The 17216-nt window shown below is 28.6% G+C and overlaps 2 protein-coding genes across 3 annotated transcripts; both read right to left on the reverse strand.

Annotated features, from left to right (window-relative positions):
• Positions 1-1253: 1253 nt before the first annotated feature.
• Positions 1254-8798, reverse strand: LOC138933361 (odorant receptor 9a-like). 2 transcript variants are annotated; one of them, XM_070295985.1, is made up of 9 exons: positions 8643-8798; positions 6358-6477; positions 6042-6159; positions 2817-3078; positions 2573-2689; positions 2382-2472; positions 1989-2134; positions 1500-1632; positions 1254-1435 (listed from the first exon to the last, which is right to left on the reverse strand). In XM_070295985.1, exons 1-9 carry the CDS (start codon positions 8784-8786, stop codon positions 1385-1387), a joined length of 1182 nt encoding a protein of 393 aa, XP_070152086.1. In that variant the 5' UTR covers positions 8787-8798; the 3' UTR covers positions 1254-1384. The 2 variants fall into 2 exon arrangements, with proteins under 2 accessions (XP_070152086.1, XP_070152087.1); XM_070295986.1 differs by lacking the exons at positions 1254-1435; positions 1989-2134 and having other exon boundaries at positions 1512-1632.
• Positions 8799-9566: 768 nt separating this feature from the next.
• LOC138933360 (odorant receptor 47a-like) lies at positions 9567-15957 on the reverse strand. The gene is made up of 10 exons (XM_070295984.1): positions 15808-15957; positions 15447-15566; positions 15144-15261; positions 12097-12358; positions 11833-11949; positions 10979-11069; positions 10478-10623; positions 10223-10355; positions 10098-10152; positions 9567-9645 (listed from the first exon to the last, which is right to left on the reverse strand). The coding sequence occupies exons 1-9, from the start codon at positions 15949-15951 to the stop codon at positions 10102-10104; spliced, it is 1182 nt and encodes a 393-aa protein (XP_070152085.1). The 5' UTR covers positions 15952-15957; the 3' UTR covers positions 9567-9645; positions 10098-10101.
• Positions 15958-17216: the final 1259 nt, after the last annotated feature.

Raw genomic sequence — 17216 nt, forward strand, 5'->3', positions numbered from 1 at the left:
TGATCTTCGAAGCGAATGTCATTCATTCTTAGAAGCATCGGGCCGTTTCGGTACAACTCGTACTATTTAAACGAGTAATCAGATCTTTGTGCATGGTATATGATCATGGTATCAAACTTTTAATTAATAATTTGCGCAATAATTTTATTCCGCTCTCCCTAACAATGCCGTAAAAAATCTTTAAAAGACAAAGTGTTGTAATAAACGTATTATTATTATTATTTTTTTTTTGCGGATAAGCAGATTATATCCAATAAATAGTTTATTCAACATACTAATATTTTATTTTTGAACATCCTATATAATAATTTGCATGTTGGTTTAAGTGTATGTGTGTAATATGGATAAGACTATTTTTATAAATTAACAAGTTTAATATCAAGTTTTTCATTATCAGACTATGTACAAACCTTGATTTTTACAAATCTTTGTTTGTTAATAACTTTTTAATGAATAACGAGCGACGGTTAAAAGTTTTTGAGAATTATTCAAGGCGATGACCTTGACAACATATGTCAAGGTCAACGTCATTGAGGCTGGATCCCCAGTTGTTAATATTTACCGAAAATAATATTTGCATGTCTCATTACACAAATTCCATAAATCACGAAAAAATAAATTACGAATTATCGAAATGCTTAAAAACGACATAACATTAACCAAATCAATTATATAATATATATACATATATAATTACTAATTTTGTGTCATCTTTAAGAATAATCATCTTTTTTAGTTTTACATACACAAAACATTTAATTATTAAATTATATCTAAAAATAATATGATTTTTATTGAAGACGATTTTATTTCTCAAATATTAATATTTTATTTGCATATAGGTTATTATAAAAAATTTAAGCAATGAAAAAAGTTTGCCAAGCATTAATAATATATAAATTATTTATTAAAAGTAATGTGACAATACATGTATCGCAAGAGTAAAGATAAAATTTAAGAATAATTTAAAACGAAGTAAATTTGTATCAATGTTTTATTTCGTGTTTTATATTCAAATAAATCAATGAATGCATAATTATTTGATGTTTTTGATGAATTTTTTGATGTTATTGAAAATAAATGTAATATCTTTAATTAAATGCGTTTTTTTTTTTCTTTTAATATATCTTAATTACATGTATATTTGTTATAAATATAAATTTTTAAATATAATTTTAAATATATTTTTTAAATATATTTTGTATCTTTAATTAAATACATTCATTTTTATAGATTTTATATGACTATTCAAATACAAACCATAGGATTAATAATAAAGCAATTTTAACTTTTAAATGTAATATAACTCTAATATTGAGATCTTTCGTTGACTAAATTTCTGCCATATTATAATTTATTCAATATTATTGTTTTTCTTACCTTATTATTGCGTTGAATATATTACAGTAAAATAAGAAACCGAAGTTTTCACCAACTGTAACATTTATTCGTAATATGTTGCCTCGTATGTATAATTTGATGATATATTTGTTATTTACCGTGGCGAAACACTCCAACGATCCGACAAATAATCCACCGATACTTACAACAAATTTTTTTGTTCCTTGTTGTAGCAGAAATAGTATCAGTTTCTGTATATGTAATGAAACTTCATACCACTGAACGTCGTACCTACGCAATCATGTAAAGATAGCATACAATATGTTTGATTTAAATGAATACGCGTAAATATTTCATAGAAAATTAAAAATACAAAAAAGTTGTTCAAACGAAAGTTATTTGGTTAGAAAGAGGCCACAGCTAATTGGCGTAGCTAATTGCGTCATATTATGTCCTCTTTCTAACCAAACAACTTTTGGTTTGAACTTTTTGTATCTTTAAATTTTTATGAAATATTTACGCGTATTCACTTAAATCAGACATACTGTATACGTATATTTCTAGGCAATAACGTTGATCTCCCTGCATCTAATAAACTCTTTAAGATACGAGATTTCATACAATTTGTATAAAATAATGTCTCTTACACGATAGCAAAGAAATCATTATTATGATCTGTTAAATCCTGCGCAATATAATTGGCTACGAACATATATAGAATACAAATAGTTACAAATATAAAGGGAAATAAGATTTCCTTGATTTCATCTCCGTATGATATGATTTGAAAAATCTAAAACACAAGAATGTGATTGTAATGGATTTGCATCTGCATTTATTACACTTCCTAAAGATTATACGCGATAGAGCTTATTAATAAGTGAACGATTATGATTAAACTATAAGAATTGTAGATTTTATAAAATTAAAGATATCAGCAAGAAAAAGAGAGAGAGAAACACAATATAACGTGAAATATGTGCATAAATTAAGTATTATTTGTGAAAATAGTGGATATAGAAATCTAACACGAAACTTACTCGAAAGAGATTAAGACTCAAAGAGATTACTCCGACTAGTATTAAACTGAACAACATTTTCTCAATTTTGGATACCAAAAGTTTGGATAATCTTTAAAAATCAAAGATATTATTAGAAATATTATATACTTGTATGTACGCATATATATGTATATACATATAAGTATTTATCGTCCAGTATAGATACTAACTTTATAGATTGCCGATGAATATCTACGGCACTAATTAATCCTTCCAATATTAAAACCTCATTTTTAAGTTTATAATTTTTTAACGTATTAATTTGCATAGCGCGTTTAATGCGATAACTGCAATTAATATATTTATCGAACTGTACTTTTTTTGCCTTTATGAAAGAAGCACTAGATTTATTCAAGATAACAAAACTATTTTATTTGATATTCGAATCTTCGTAATTCTATGTTTGTGTCTTACCTGGATATTCTAAACATACCACATATATGTTGAAAATACGCAATAAGCGTTGTTCCTATTCCTACCATTGCAGTTGCTCCGACGCAGAACGATACATTAATGTGTAACAGAATCGAATAGAAATATGTTTCTTGATCGACAAAATATTCCATTGTAGACGGTAAGCCATGTGATCGAGATATGTTCATTGGTAATATAACGTCAAAGATTCTCGACCATAACTCAAAAACTATAAGAGCACATAGGCTGCAAATACCACATACTAAAAGGATTAGAAAGCAATTGTTATTCAAATTTTTGTCATATAATTTTCTTAAGTTAATTTATGATATCTCAAGTTCTTTAATTTAATAAGTTATAAATTTAACATACTGATATTAACCCAACTATAGTAATATTAATCAATTAATCTTGTGATCGATTTTTATATTGTATAATTGATTACACATTTAAATCTTTTTTACAATTTTATTTGATTTATACATATATAAATTACTACTCTTAACCTATCTTCTCCTAAACTTATTTCTCCTCCTCACATACTTCTTCCATTTCGCTTCCTTTTTCCCATCCTCACATATATACTTTCTACCGTCCGTATCTTTCCTTCTTCTTCCACTCTTACCGCTAATCTTATTTCTACGTCTATAACACTTTCCTCTTACTCCGCTAAATTTTACCCTGTTGGTATTATAAATATTTTCATGTACTTTTGTATATGCATTGTTTTGTATTTTCGCGCCATCGGCCATTTTGTTTTTGCCTACCGCTGGATCAAGAAGCAGATCGATAGGTCGATATAAGGATTAAGAGTCTTCTCGAGCGGTGTTGAGAAAACACGCACTCACGACTGTGATAAAATAATCCGAATAAATCTTTTGTGACGACGAGTCGAGGCCTTGTCTTTTCATTAATCACAACATACCCTCTTCTCTTCTCCCACCATATCTTCCTCTCCTCATCACACTTCTATTTCTTCCCATCTACCCAGATCCTCCTATTACTCACTACTGCACTCCTTTTCTTTTTTCTTTCCTCCTTTGCCTTCTCTAACAGTTTCCACCTTAGCTTCTTCTCTTCCATCCCTTGTTTCCCTATCTCCGTCAAGTCTTCATCTATTCCCACTTCCCATATTTTCCTAATCTCATACTTCTTCCCTAACAGTTCCTCTCTTTCCCCTTCATCCTCCATCTCTATAATCAAAAACCTTCTACCTCCCTCTTCTACTCTCTTCTCCACCCCCCTTATTTTTGCCCTCCTTCCTAATACCTCCTCCATCATTCCTTTGGCTTATTCTCTTCTCTGGCTCTTCTCCTTTGACTCCTCCCCATATCATATTTCTTCTCCTTCTTCTTCTTCTCTCTCGCTCTTCACTCTCTCTCCTCTCACTGCCTTCGCGTCTTTCGAAGGAGGAAGCCCTGTTGATTCCTTCCGTTCTTCCTCTTCTCCTACTGTCTCCTTTTCCTCTCTTACATCCGTTTCTTCTCGTATCTCACTTTCTACTTTCTCTTCTCTTCATCGCCCTCCCCCGTTGTCACTCGTCCTCTTTCTTCCTTCCTCCTACTTCTTCCGCTCGTCAATACTTTTCCTCTCCTCCTTTCTCACCATCTTTTCTATCCGTCTCACTATCTTCTTCCGTGTCCCACCCAGATTTTACTTCCTCTCCTTTCTCTTCCTTGTTCTCTTCTCCCCCTCGTCCGCCTCACTACAACCTGTCTCCTCCTTATCTTCTTTTCCTTTTCTCTTGCTCGATCCCTTATTTTCCTCTCTCTCTTCTCGTCCTGCTCTTCTTGTCTCTTCTCCTCTGTTGTCGATGTTAACCTTTCACCCTTTTCTTTCCCCCCCCCCCTCTCTCTCTCTCTCTCTCTCTCATAGTTTTAGTTTTTTCCTTTTTTCCCTTACCTCCTCCCACCAATTCTTTTATCCACTTCTCTATATTTATCCTTCTTCCTCTTCCTTCCATCTCTCTTTCCTTTCACTTCCTTCTCCTGCTTACCACTTTTCTCACTCACACTCTTTTTTCTACCGTCTTTCTGCGCTTAACCTGTCTCCTCTTCTATCACACCACTTCGTTCGACTCTCCTCACCTGTTGCTCTCCCCTTCTCTTTTTTCTCCTTCCTCTGTTATCCTTCTGCCTCCGTAATCCAGTCCCTCTTTTCCTTTTTCATTTCTGTCGCATCTTTGCTTTTCTTTACTTTTCCTAATTATGTATTCCACTCCTACTTTTCGTTTCCTTATCGATTTCTATTGATTTCCCATGTGCTCGATCCTAGTTCTTTTCGTATATCCGGCGCCACTTCTCGGATCTTCCCACTCAACTCTTCTCGTGCGCCTTTACTGTGCCATACCTTATCTAATTCCTCCTTCTTAGTTCCTTATCGACCTCTCCAGTCTCTCTCCTTCCTTTTCGTTCTTCCTAATTCTTTCCTCCGCTCCGATTCCATTCTCTCTACTTTAATTACCCGCACATTTCTCTTCGAGCACATGTCTTAACCATCTTTTCCCCGACCGCCATCATTGCGACCTCCACAGTTTTTATATTTATAATCATTTATAATTTAATTTGTAATATTTAATAATTTTACATTTGTAGTTTTTAAAAATGTATTTCAGCCATTATTTTAATATAATAAAAAAATTATATAAAGTTCTCTTATATTTTTATTTAATTTTTTTAAACGCTATTTTAAAAATTTAATGAGATTTTTGCGATTAATGTGATATCAAACACAACGCAATTCAGATAATTCTCAACTAGATTGACTGAAAATAATTGGAAATGATCGTATTTTATGTAATTTTCCGCAAAAGCCTTACTACTAAATCATTAAAATCATTTTCTGAAAAAGAAATTTAAAATATAAGAACATTAGTTATTTCTTATTATATTAATAAAAAAATAAATAAAAATGATAACATATTTATTAAAAAAACAAATAAACACCAATCTTTTTTTTTTAATAAAAAAACATGTTATTTTCAACATTTGTTTCCTATTAAAAAAAAGAAAACAATTTTTTATATCTGTTGTTACTGATCATTATAAATGTGTGTGTCACAAATGTTTTGATAGACATAATTAATATTGTATATCATATATGCATATTATTGGTATTATAGAAAAAATATTGTATACTCTATTCGATTTTCCGCTGATACCTTGACAATTTCTGCATGTTACAAAAGAAAATATGATCTTATCTAAAAATTTAAAAATATCTTACCAGTAAATACAGCGGTACAACGTTTGGCCTTGCATCCATATGCGAATATGATAGCAAATTCATTTTTGTCTTTTAATTCATTATATATATGCTGTAGCTGCTCCAGTAAATCTTTTACCTGTTGTTTTGGACAATTTTATACATCGTTCTTATATATAACAATGACATTTAAAAAAGATTGTTGATATAAAAGAATTTATATAACTAAAACATTTTTCCTGTTTGTTGTATGTGTTGTGTGTGTATGTGTGTTTGAGTAAATCTTTAACTTATAAATTATTCTGTAAACTCTCAATTTTATACGCTATATACTCACAGCTTTGATATTAACATAAAACATGATATATTTTATCACAAAGACAGCAAAGAACGATGTGGAAGATAAAACTTTGATGACAAAATCCAAAGTACATTTATGTGAAATAAATGGAGTACACTGTAAATAATAATTTTACTTACAAGTTTGCAAAAAAAAATTATTTTTCTAAAGTCATAAGAGCATAAGCACACAGGCATATACAGATATTTTTATTTTGTATTATTGAACCTATTTTAAATAACTTTTATAATATTGTATTTGTATTTGGAAAATACTATTTATAAAACAAATTATGTATAAATGAACAATAAAAATATCAATATAGATAAAAGTTTGCTTTCTCAATATCATAATAGAAATTTATTTATTGATATATATATATAGGGAAAAGTTGGGTAAAACCGGGTAGGCGGGTCAAACTAGCTGTCTCTGTTTTTTCGTAATAAATGCTGCTATCTATGTCTAACTTGTGTTATTAGTTGTAGATTGGCGCCATCATTATTTTATAACAAACCTTATGCACACAATATTTCTTTTTTAATAAAAATTCAAAGTTTTTAGTTTTAAAAAAATCGATATCGAGGCAAGAATCGAGTCGTCGTGCACTTTTTCTACATAGAGCATCTGTTTCGGTAAATGCAGCATTGCATTCTGTACATATTAGAGAGTATGTCAGATTAATTTTGATCAGCAATTTGTACGCCGAATATACAACCTAACCGCCGTATTTGTTACTTTTCTTGTGTTGGGACAAAACCGGGTACTTTGACATCTTACACATCTCATATAATGAAAAGAAGAAGTAGTGTTGAATCCTGATTTTGTGTCCCTACAAAAAGCAGTTGAAAACGAAAATTAACGCTCTGAAAAAGAAACCACTAAAAAAAAAGCTTTTTGAGACATCTAAAGCTAAAAAATTAAATAAGGGAGTCCTGCAGCAATGTCGAACAAGAGGATATCTTTACTTGTGATTTTTGTCAATAGAATACATCTTTATATTGTATTTTGATTAAAATAAATCTAAATTTTGTAATTACCCGATGATACAAACCATTTACGAGATATTTAATTTTTTATATCAAAATATGTCAGATTAAAATATAAAATAACTCAAAAAGTACTTAATAAAAAAATACTTTATTATAGTGTTTTGGAAAGCTCTCGATGTCAGCTACAAGAATACTGAATAAAAAATGGAAGTTTCTATTTCAGATTTTAAAGTTGACCTTCACATAACCTTCAAATGATTTTCCAAAGTCAAATCATTGTCACCATCTTATAGCCCCCTTGAAGCCACACAACTTTTGTTTGAAACTTTTTTATGTCAGATTATTGTAAGTGCCTTAAAAATCGTGGCGACCGTTACGAGGACCACCCTGTATATACATACATACATACAGACATTTTTTAGGAATATAATTTTTAGACATTTTGGAACATTCTAAACGCATTGGCATAAAAAACTCGAAAAAAAATTTTGTCACGGAAACAAAGCTTCCTCTATAAGGAAGCAAACTAAAATATCTCATAAAATATTTAGTTTTCGATAATCTTGCCGTAATACTTTTATGCACAGAATAATAAGACAATTCAATTGATATAAAAAAATAATTGTTTTTAAGAAAACGTATGTAATTATTTACAATGTATTTTTTTAAATAATTATTTGTTTTTTTTTACACTAATTGATTTGTCTCATTATTCTGTACATAAAAGTATTATAATAAGATTATTGAAAACTAAATATTTTACGAGATATTTTATTGTTTATATCAAAATATGCCAGATTAAAATATAAAATAACTTAAAAAGCATTTAATGGAAAAATACTTTATTATAGTATTTTGAAAAGCTCTCGAGATAAGCTACAAGAATATGCAATAAGAAATGGAGGATTATATTTAAAAAAAACATCGCATTGACTTCATCTTAAAAAGGTCACTTAAAGTCAAACCTATATTTTTATCATATGGTTTCCTCGCAACTTTTGTCTAAAACATTTTTGCCTATCGGGCTCAGTTTTCGAAATATTTGCTTGGGGCGATTAAAATAAAACACCCTGTATATATACATATACATATATTAATTATTTAAAATGTAAAATTAAACAATAAGTGCAAACTCCTATGTGTGACTATATACAGTTATAATTTATAGTTAATATAATTTCCTTCTAATCTAAATTGTAAGATATTTATGTTATATGTGTGGTATAATATTGCTTTTTTGTAATAATTTTTTATATATATTAATAATATCATTATATATACATTAGAACTTACCTGAAATATAAGACCTGTAGTTAAAATTGTAAACAAAAAAATAAATTGAAATCGAGTGAAGTTTGATTGTTTATAGGGCCATACGCCAATAGCGAGCAGAAGAATCCTATTCAAATTAAAATACTGAGTCTCGAGACAGATCATTTTCTTGCGATGTCTGGAACACACATGATAGTAAAGTAACAAATGTTCGTTACTCGAACACATCCCCTTCTTTTTCCATTGGTCGATCAAGTATTCCATTTCTTTTTTATTTCTAGTGTAAATTTTAATATAAATTGCATGTAATTCCGTGTAATTCACAAAGTGCCGATACAACTATAGAACGCGGCAAAAATAGAATATACACAGTTTAACAATGTTTTTCGCAATAAAGTCCCTAATTATGCGATCGATTTGATAGCGGAGTAATTTCAAGTTATTTAAGAAAATTGATGTTATTTGAGAAAATATATTTATAAAGAGAATTTCTTGCGCAAAAGTCGCGCATGCGTATTTGCCACTTCTTTTGTATCGCAGATTCACACATTTCATTCTATTGTTCGCACTCATAGCGTACGTTTGGTCTTCGAGACGAATGTCATTCTCTCTTGAGAGCATCGGGCCTTCTTGGTAAAGCTCATACTATTTAAACTAGTAATCGGATCTTTGTGCATGATATATGTGTTAAATTTTTAATTAGTAATCGGCGTGATAAAAGTTAACATTTTAAAAGTTAAATATCGTTATGTTACAATTATCAACTGTCACTTTATATGTTAACATAAATTTTTAGAACTTATGTCACTTTGATCAACAAAAGATTGAAACTTAAAAATTCAAAGACATTAGCACTAAGAATAAATTAAACATATGAAAATATTTGATATGTCTTATTATGCAAATTACATGTACAAAAAATCAAAATGTTTCAAAACAATGTAATTTTATTTGTCATCTTTTAGAGTAATCATCATCTCTTTTAGCTTTACATACACAAGACGTTTGATTTGTCAAATTATATCTAAAAGTGTAATATAATTTTTATTAAAGACAGTTTTATTTCTCAAATGTGGATATTTCAATTGCACATATACTATTTATTAAAAGTAATGTGACAATACATGATTTGCAAAAGTTAAAATAAAATTTGGAGGTAATGCATAATTTTTTGATGTATTGAAAATATATGTAATATCTTTACTTAAATGTTTTTTTTTTTTTTAATATATATATTTATTAGAAATATAAATTTTTAAATATAATTTTAAATATATTTTCTACATAAATTTTTTATTTTTAATTAAATATATTTTTATTTTCGGAAATCTCATATGACTATTCAAATACAAATTATATAGGATTAATAATAAAAATCATTTCTAATTTTTAAATGTAACATAATTGTCATATTGAAGTTTACTTGACTAAATTTTTGCCAGATTATAATTTATTTCCTATTATTTTCATTCTTACCTTATTATTGCGTTGAATATATGACAGTAAAATAGGAAACCGAAGTTTTCACCAGCTGTAACATTTATTTGTGTAATATGTTGTTTCGTATGTATATTTTGATAATATATATTTATGTTATTTACCGTGGCGAAACATTCCAACGATCCGACAAATAGTCCACTGACACCTACAGTAAAATCTTTAGCCCCTTTTTGTAGCATAAATAGTATCATTTTTTGTATATGTAACGGAGCCTCATGCCACTGAACATCATATCTACGCAATCATATAAAGATAGATCTATATTTCTAAGCGACAACATTGACCTGTGTGCATTTAATCAAACATTCTTTAAAATGCGAGATTTCATACAATTTGTCTAAAACAATGTTTCTTACACGGTAGCAAAATGGTCATTATTGTGATCTGTTAAATCCTGCGCGATATAATTAGCTATAAACATGTATAAGATACAAACAGTTACAAATACAAAGGGAAATAAAATTTCCTTGATATCATCTCCGTATGATGCGATTTGAAAAATCTAAAACACAAGATCGTGGTTATAACGGATTTTCATCTGCATTTCTTGCATTCTCTAAACATCTTCTTCACGATAAAGCTTATTAATTGGAGAGGGATTACAATTGATCTAATAAAGATAAAAATCGTTTTTCAAAATCAAAGATGTCGGCAAGAAAGAGAGAGAGAGAGAGAGAGAGAGAGAGAGAGAGAGAGAGAGAGAGAGAGAAACAGAGAGTAAAGAGACAAAGAGAAAGGGAGAGAAAAGAAAAGTAAAAATATACTTTCTTGATATAAAGAATACACAAATTAACATAAAATATATTATTAAGTATTGTTTGAAAATAATAAATATAAAGACATATTTCGAAACTTACTAGAAAGAGATTAAGACTCAAACAGACTACTCCGATTATTATTAAACAAAATAACATTTTCTCAATCTTGTATACCAAAAGTTCGGATAATCTTCAAAAAAACCAAAAAATATTATTAGAAATATTGGTAATTGTTTCGAATAAGGCCTTTTCTGAATTTTGAAAAATATGATTGGATCTCTCGGTAAAACTCTTTGTTGTGACTCCAACAGTGATAATCAGTCGGGGGAGCCCGACCCCCATCACCCTCACTTCCCCAAAATTAACAAAAATTATGTAATTATGTACTATAAAGTGCACTCCACAACCAAACCAAATTTTAGTTTTAAATCGGAAATAGGCTTGAGTTATGTTATATCTTTCGGAAGTAGAGCCCCCAGTAGTGGGAGGGGGCCGAAACCCACAGCATCCCACGCATACGCTTTCTCATTCACACAACAATCGTGGAGTGGACCTCGCTTTGCTTTGTAAAATATATGCGTGGACACAGTGGATTCCACTTACCTCCCCCCCCCCCTACGCGGGGGCCCCATTTCCGAAATATATAACCTAATCCAAACCTATTGCTGATTTAAAACTAAACTTTAGTTTGGTTGTGGAGTGGACTTTATAGTACATAATTATCTAATTTTCGGTAATTTTGGAGGTTTTTCGTTTTTTTGGAGGATGCGGGTGACGGGGGTCGGGCTCCACCGACTGATTATCACTGTTGGGGTCACAACAAAGAGTTTTACCGAGAGATCCGATCATATTTCTCAAAATCAGAGAAGGCCTTATTCGAAACAATTACCAAAGAAAAATATGTTCTATTACGAATAATAATAATCTTAATACATTATTGGATATATACAAACTTCATAGCTTGTCGATGAATGTCCACAGCCAAAATTAAGCCTTCGTATATTAAAAATTTGTTTTCGAGATTAATATTTTGTAGCATGTTGTTGCTCATTGCATCTTTGATACGATAGCTAATAAATAATTTAATATGATGTATGTGTAATAATTATGTTTATCAAATAATATATCTGTTTGGCTTTAAAATGTTTCTTTTAAATATGACAAGATTATACTTAGAGCGTGAATTATTATGGCTGTTCCTTATGCATATTTCATACCTGGCGATTTTAAACATTCCGCAAGTGTGTTGAGAATACGCAATAAGCGTTGCTCCTATTCCTACCATTGCAGTTGCCCCGATGCAGAACGATACATTAAAATGTAGCAAAATCCAATAGGAATATTTTTCTTGATCAATAAAATATTCCATTGGAATTGGTAAATGATGTGATTCAGATACGTTTATTGATAATATCTTATCGAGGATACTCGACCAAAATTGAGCGACGAAAAAAGCAAATAGGCTGCAAATACCACATACTAAAAGCGTTAGAGAGCAATTGTTATTCAAATTTTTGTCATATAATTTTTCTAAGTTTGTTTACGTTATCTCAAGCTCATTCAGGCATTATATTTTTAATATATTTGTGTTAGCCCAACTATGATCGATTTTTATATTATGTAATTAATTACACATCTGAGTCTTCTCAATTTTGTTTTATTTTATTTAAATATATTTATTACTAGAGATATAAGTAAAAAAAAATATTTTTATACATAAAATCCTTTTTTTTTGTGAAAAGACAACAAGATTTATTTCTTTTTTATTATAAATATTGTTTTTTCATACAGTTACATCTTTATATCCAAATTAGTGCGAGTTAATTTTTCATTATTTTTGAATTTTTAATTTCTAGATGATATAATACTTGAACTAATCACTACTATTCTAAATGTAGAATGCATTCCAATTAGCTATATATAGTTATATAATTAATATTTTTAATTAGGTAAATTCTGCAAAAACAAATCAAAATTGAATTTGAATGAACTGTTATTATTGTAGATACAAAAACACAACTTGTAATTTTTAAAATGTATTTTAATCGCTAATGTAATATAATAATAATAACATTAAGGTTTTTATATTTTTAATTTGTTTTTTTTTAACCTGATTTTGATGAATCAATAAGTTAATATTTGTGATTAAACTAATACTAAACACAACATAATTCGAATAATTTGCAATTAGATGAATAATAAAAATTTCTGTTATGCCAATGATTTGAATGATATACTTGCGATGTAACTTGCGACAAAAGTCTCATTATTTTAATATAATTACTTTCAGACAAGATATTATAAAAGTAAAAGAAGTTTTTAGATTTTTCTTATTATATTAATAAAAAATACAAAGAAAAGTGATATCATATTTATAAAAATAATTTAAAAAAACCAAATTTTTCTTTTCTATAAAAAAAGCACTTTTTTTCAATGTCTGTTTTCTATAAAAAACCGACACGGTTTTTTTACATCTTTATTTGTTAGTAATCATTATAAATGCATGTGTGTAACAAATATTTTTATAGACAATTGATATATCATATATATATATATATATATATATATATATATATATATATATATGATATATAGATAGATATGATATGCAAAATATATATATATATCAAAGATATAGGGTGGGGCATTTATATTGAGACGCCCAGATATCTAAAAAATAAAGCAAGATAGAAAGAAATGTTTCAGACAAAAGTTGTTCGATTCTAAGGGGATCATAAGATGGTACCGTTAGTTTGACCTTGGATGGGAGGCGCTTCGAGATTTCAATGTCAATCTTGTTTTATTTTCTTTACACCAATTGATGTCTCTTATTTTTTGAGTTTAAAATATTAAGGTAACATTATTGAAAAATAAATAATTTTATGGGATATTTTATAGTTTATGTAAAATTATGTCAAAGTAAAGTAATAAAATAAAGTATAAAATATCTCGTAAACTATTAAACTTTTCATCATCATACCCCTATAACATTTTATGTAGAATATTGCAATTAATTTATGTAAAAAAATTGGGTGTTTCCATTTTAAAAAACAAGATTGACATTAAAATCTCCGAAGCGCCTCCACCCAAACTAATGGCACCATCTTATGACCCGCTTAGAACCGAACAACTTTTGTCTGAAACATTTCTTTCTATCTTGCTTTATTTTTTAGATATTTGGATGTCTCAATATAAATGCCCCACCCTGTATATACATATATAAAAAATCCTCACAAAAATTATAGCAAGTTAAATTTTCTTGAAAAATAGGTAAAATTCAGGAAGCTATCTCCTCGTTAAAGATGAATGAAATTTAAACTCGACCATGCGACCTCCTCGTGATACGATTTGGATAACGCTAATGTCATCAAAATTGTTTCAAGTTTTAATGAAAAAGAAAACTAAGCAATTTTTTTTTTTGTTCTTGCTGACACTTAGTAAAGGTCAATGTAGTGAAAATCACTGAAAATCAATTTCTTTAACGTTAATTGAACTTTATATCCCTTTTTTTTCTATTGGAATTAAGAAATTTCACAATTTATTGTACGTTTTGCCCCAGAAAACCATAATGACCACCATAAAAAAGATCGCATAGCTAATTGGTAGATCTTTTTTAAATGCAGAATATTTTAAAGTATAAAAAACGAGAAACAAATTTTTTGTTGTTTTATACAATTGTTTTCTTGGTCAAAATAGAAAAAGGAAAAATTGCTAATTTTTACCTTATTTTTAAGAACAATCAATGACAAAATGCTCATTTTTTATTGATGAGCGATAAGCCAGTAACAAAAAATTTTAGAAACATTAAAAGAATACGATTTTGTAGGGAAAACTTTAAGCTTTCACATTTGGATATCGAAAATTTCCGCTGATTTTTTTTAGCGTTTCACAGGTCCACAAAGTGAGAAGACAATTTCCCATTTTGTCCAATTCGTAATTTTCTACATATAAAAATTACTAATAACTCACAGAAACTCGAAAAAATAATGACTTCTTGAAAGTAAAAATTTTAAGTTATGAAATCCTTTTTAGGCTTTAAATTTCATTGACATTTATAACGAAGATACAACTCCCTGAAATTTGCTTAGATTTTAAGAAAAATTAAATGCTCTTAAAATTTTTGTGTGGAGTTTGTATATATATATATGAAATATAGAAATGATACATACTCTCTTTCTGAATCGATTTTCCTCTGAAAACTTTTTTTTGGGAACTCTTGCGCATTAAGAAGGAAGCGTGAATTGAAAAGCTAAAAAGATCTTACTCGTAAGTGCAGCGGTACAACGTCTGGCACTGCATCCATATTCGTTTATGATAGCAAATTCGTTTTTATCTTTTAATTCATTACATATAAGCTGTAGCTGCTCTAGTAAATCTTTCACCTGTTTTTTTTTAAATATATACACCGTTTTCACACACATATATAAAGTGACATGTAGAAAAAATTGTTCATACAAGAAATTATTTGACGATAATATTTTTTCTGTTTGTTATATATGTTGAATATGTTGTCAATTCATAAATTATTCTGTAAGCTTTGAACTTTATAGATACGTTATATACTCACAGCTTTGATATTAACACTGAACATATTATATTTTATCACAAAAAGAGCGAAAAAAGATGCGGTAGATAAAATTTTGACGATGAAATCCGATGTACATTTGTGTGAAATAAATGGTGTACACTGCAAATAATAATTTTACTTATGAGTTTGCATCAAAAAATTATTTTTCTAAAGTCATAAGCGCGCGCGCACGCATACACACACATACATATACAAATTTTTTATTTTATATATTATTGAACTCTTTTAAAATAAATTTTGTAATATTATATTTGCTTGAAAATTTTATTTATAAACACAACTTGCTTCTTTGCAATATAATTTGTATATATTAATAATAACATTATATATTAGAGCTTACCTGAAATATAAGACTTGTCGTTAAAATAGTTGATAAAAGAATGAATTGAAGTCGAGTGAAGTTCGATTGTTTATAGGGCCATAGGCCAATAGCGAGCAGAAGAATCCTATTCAGATTAAAATACTGAGTCTCTAGACAGATCATCGTCTCGCAATGTCTGGGACATATATGATAATGAAATAACGAAAGTATATCCCCTTCTTTTTCCATTAATCGACCAGGTATTTTATTTCTTTTCTCTTCTAGTGTAAATTTTAACACAAATTATATATAATTTCGTGTAATTCACAAAGCGCCGATATAACTATAGAACGCGGCAAAAGTAGAATATACACAATTTAACAATTTTTCTCGCAATAAATTCCCTAATTATGCGATCGATATGATAACGGAGTAATTTCAGGAGGTGTTATTTAAGAAAATAAGAGAAAAAATATTTATATAGAGAGAATTTCTTGCGCAAAAGTTGCGCATGCGTATTTGCCACTTTCTTTGTACCACAGGTTTACATGTTTCATTCTATTGTCCGCACTCTTAAGATATGTTTGATCTTCGAGGCGAATGTCATTCACTCTTAGAAGCATCGGGCCGTTTCGGTACAACTCGTACTATTTAAACGAGTAATCAGATCTTTGTGCATGGTATATGATCATGGTATCAAACTTTTAATTAATAATTTGCGCAATAATTTTATTCCGCTCTCCCTAACAATGCCGTAAAAAATCTTTAAAAGACAAAGTGTTGTAATAAACGTATTATTATTATTATTTCTTTTTTGCGGATAAGCAGATTATATCCAATAAATAGTTTATTCAACATACTAATATTTTATTTTTGAACATCCTATATAATAATTTGCATGTTGGTTTAAGTGTATGTGTGTAATATGGATAAGACTATTTTTATAAATTAACAAGTTTAATATCAAGTTTTTCATTATCAGACTATGTACAAACCTTGATTTTTACAAATCTTTGTTTGTTAATAACTTTTTAATGAATAACGAGCGACGGTTAAAAGTTTTTGAGAATTATTCAAGGCGATGACCTTGACAACATATGTCAAGGTCAACGTCATTGAGGCTGGATCCCCAGTTGTTAATATTTACCGAAAATAATATTTGCATGTCTCATTACACAAATTCCATAAATCACGAAAAAATAAATTACGAATTATCGAAATGCTTAAAAACGACATAACATTAACCAAATCAATTATATAATATATATACATATATAATTACTAATTTTGTGTCATCTTTAAGAATAATCATCTTTTTTAGTTTTACATACACAAAACATTTAATTATTAAATTATATCTAAAAATAATATGATTTTTATTGAAGACGATTTTATTTCTCAAATATTAATATTTTATTTGCATATAGGTTATTATAAAAAATTTAAGC

Source organism: Polyergus mexicanus, unplaced genomic scaffold (assembly GCF_030449975.1).
Source record: "Polyergus mexicanus isolate NDT 795.1 unplaced genomic scaffold, iyPolMexi1.0 SCAF_5, whole genome shotgun sequence".
In the NCBI taxonomy this organism is placed as follows: domain Eukaryota; kingdom Metazoa; phylum Arthropoda; class Insecta; order Hymenoptera; family Formicidae; genus Polyergus; species Polyergus mexicanus.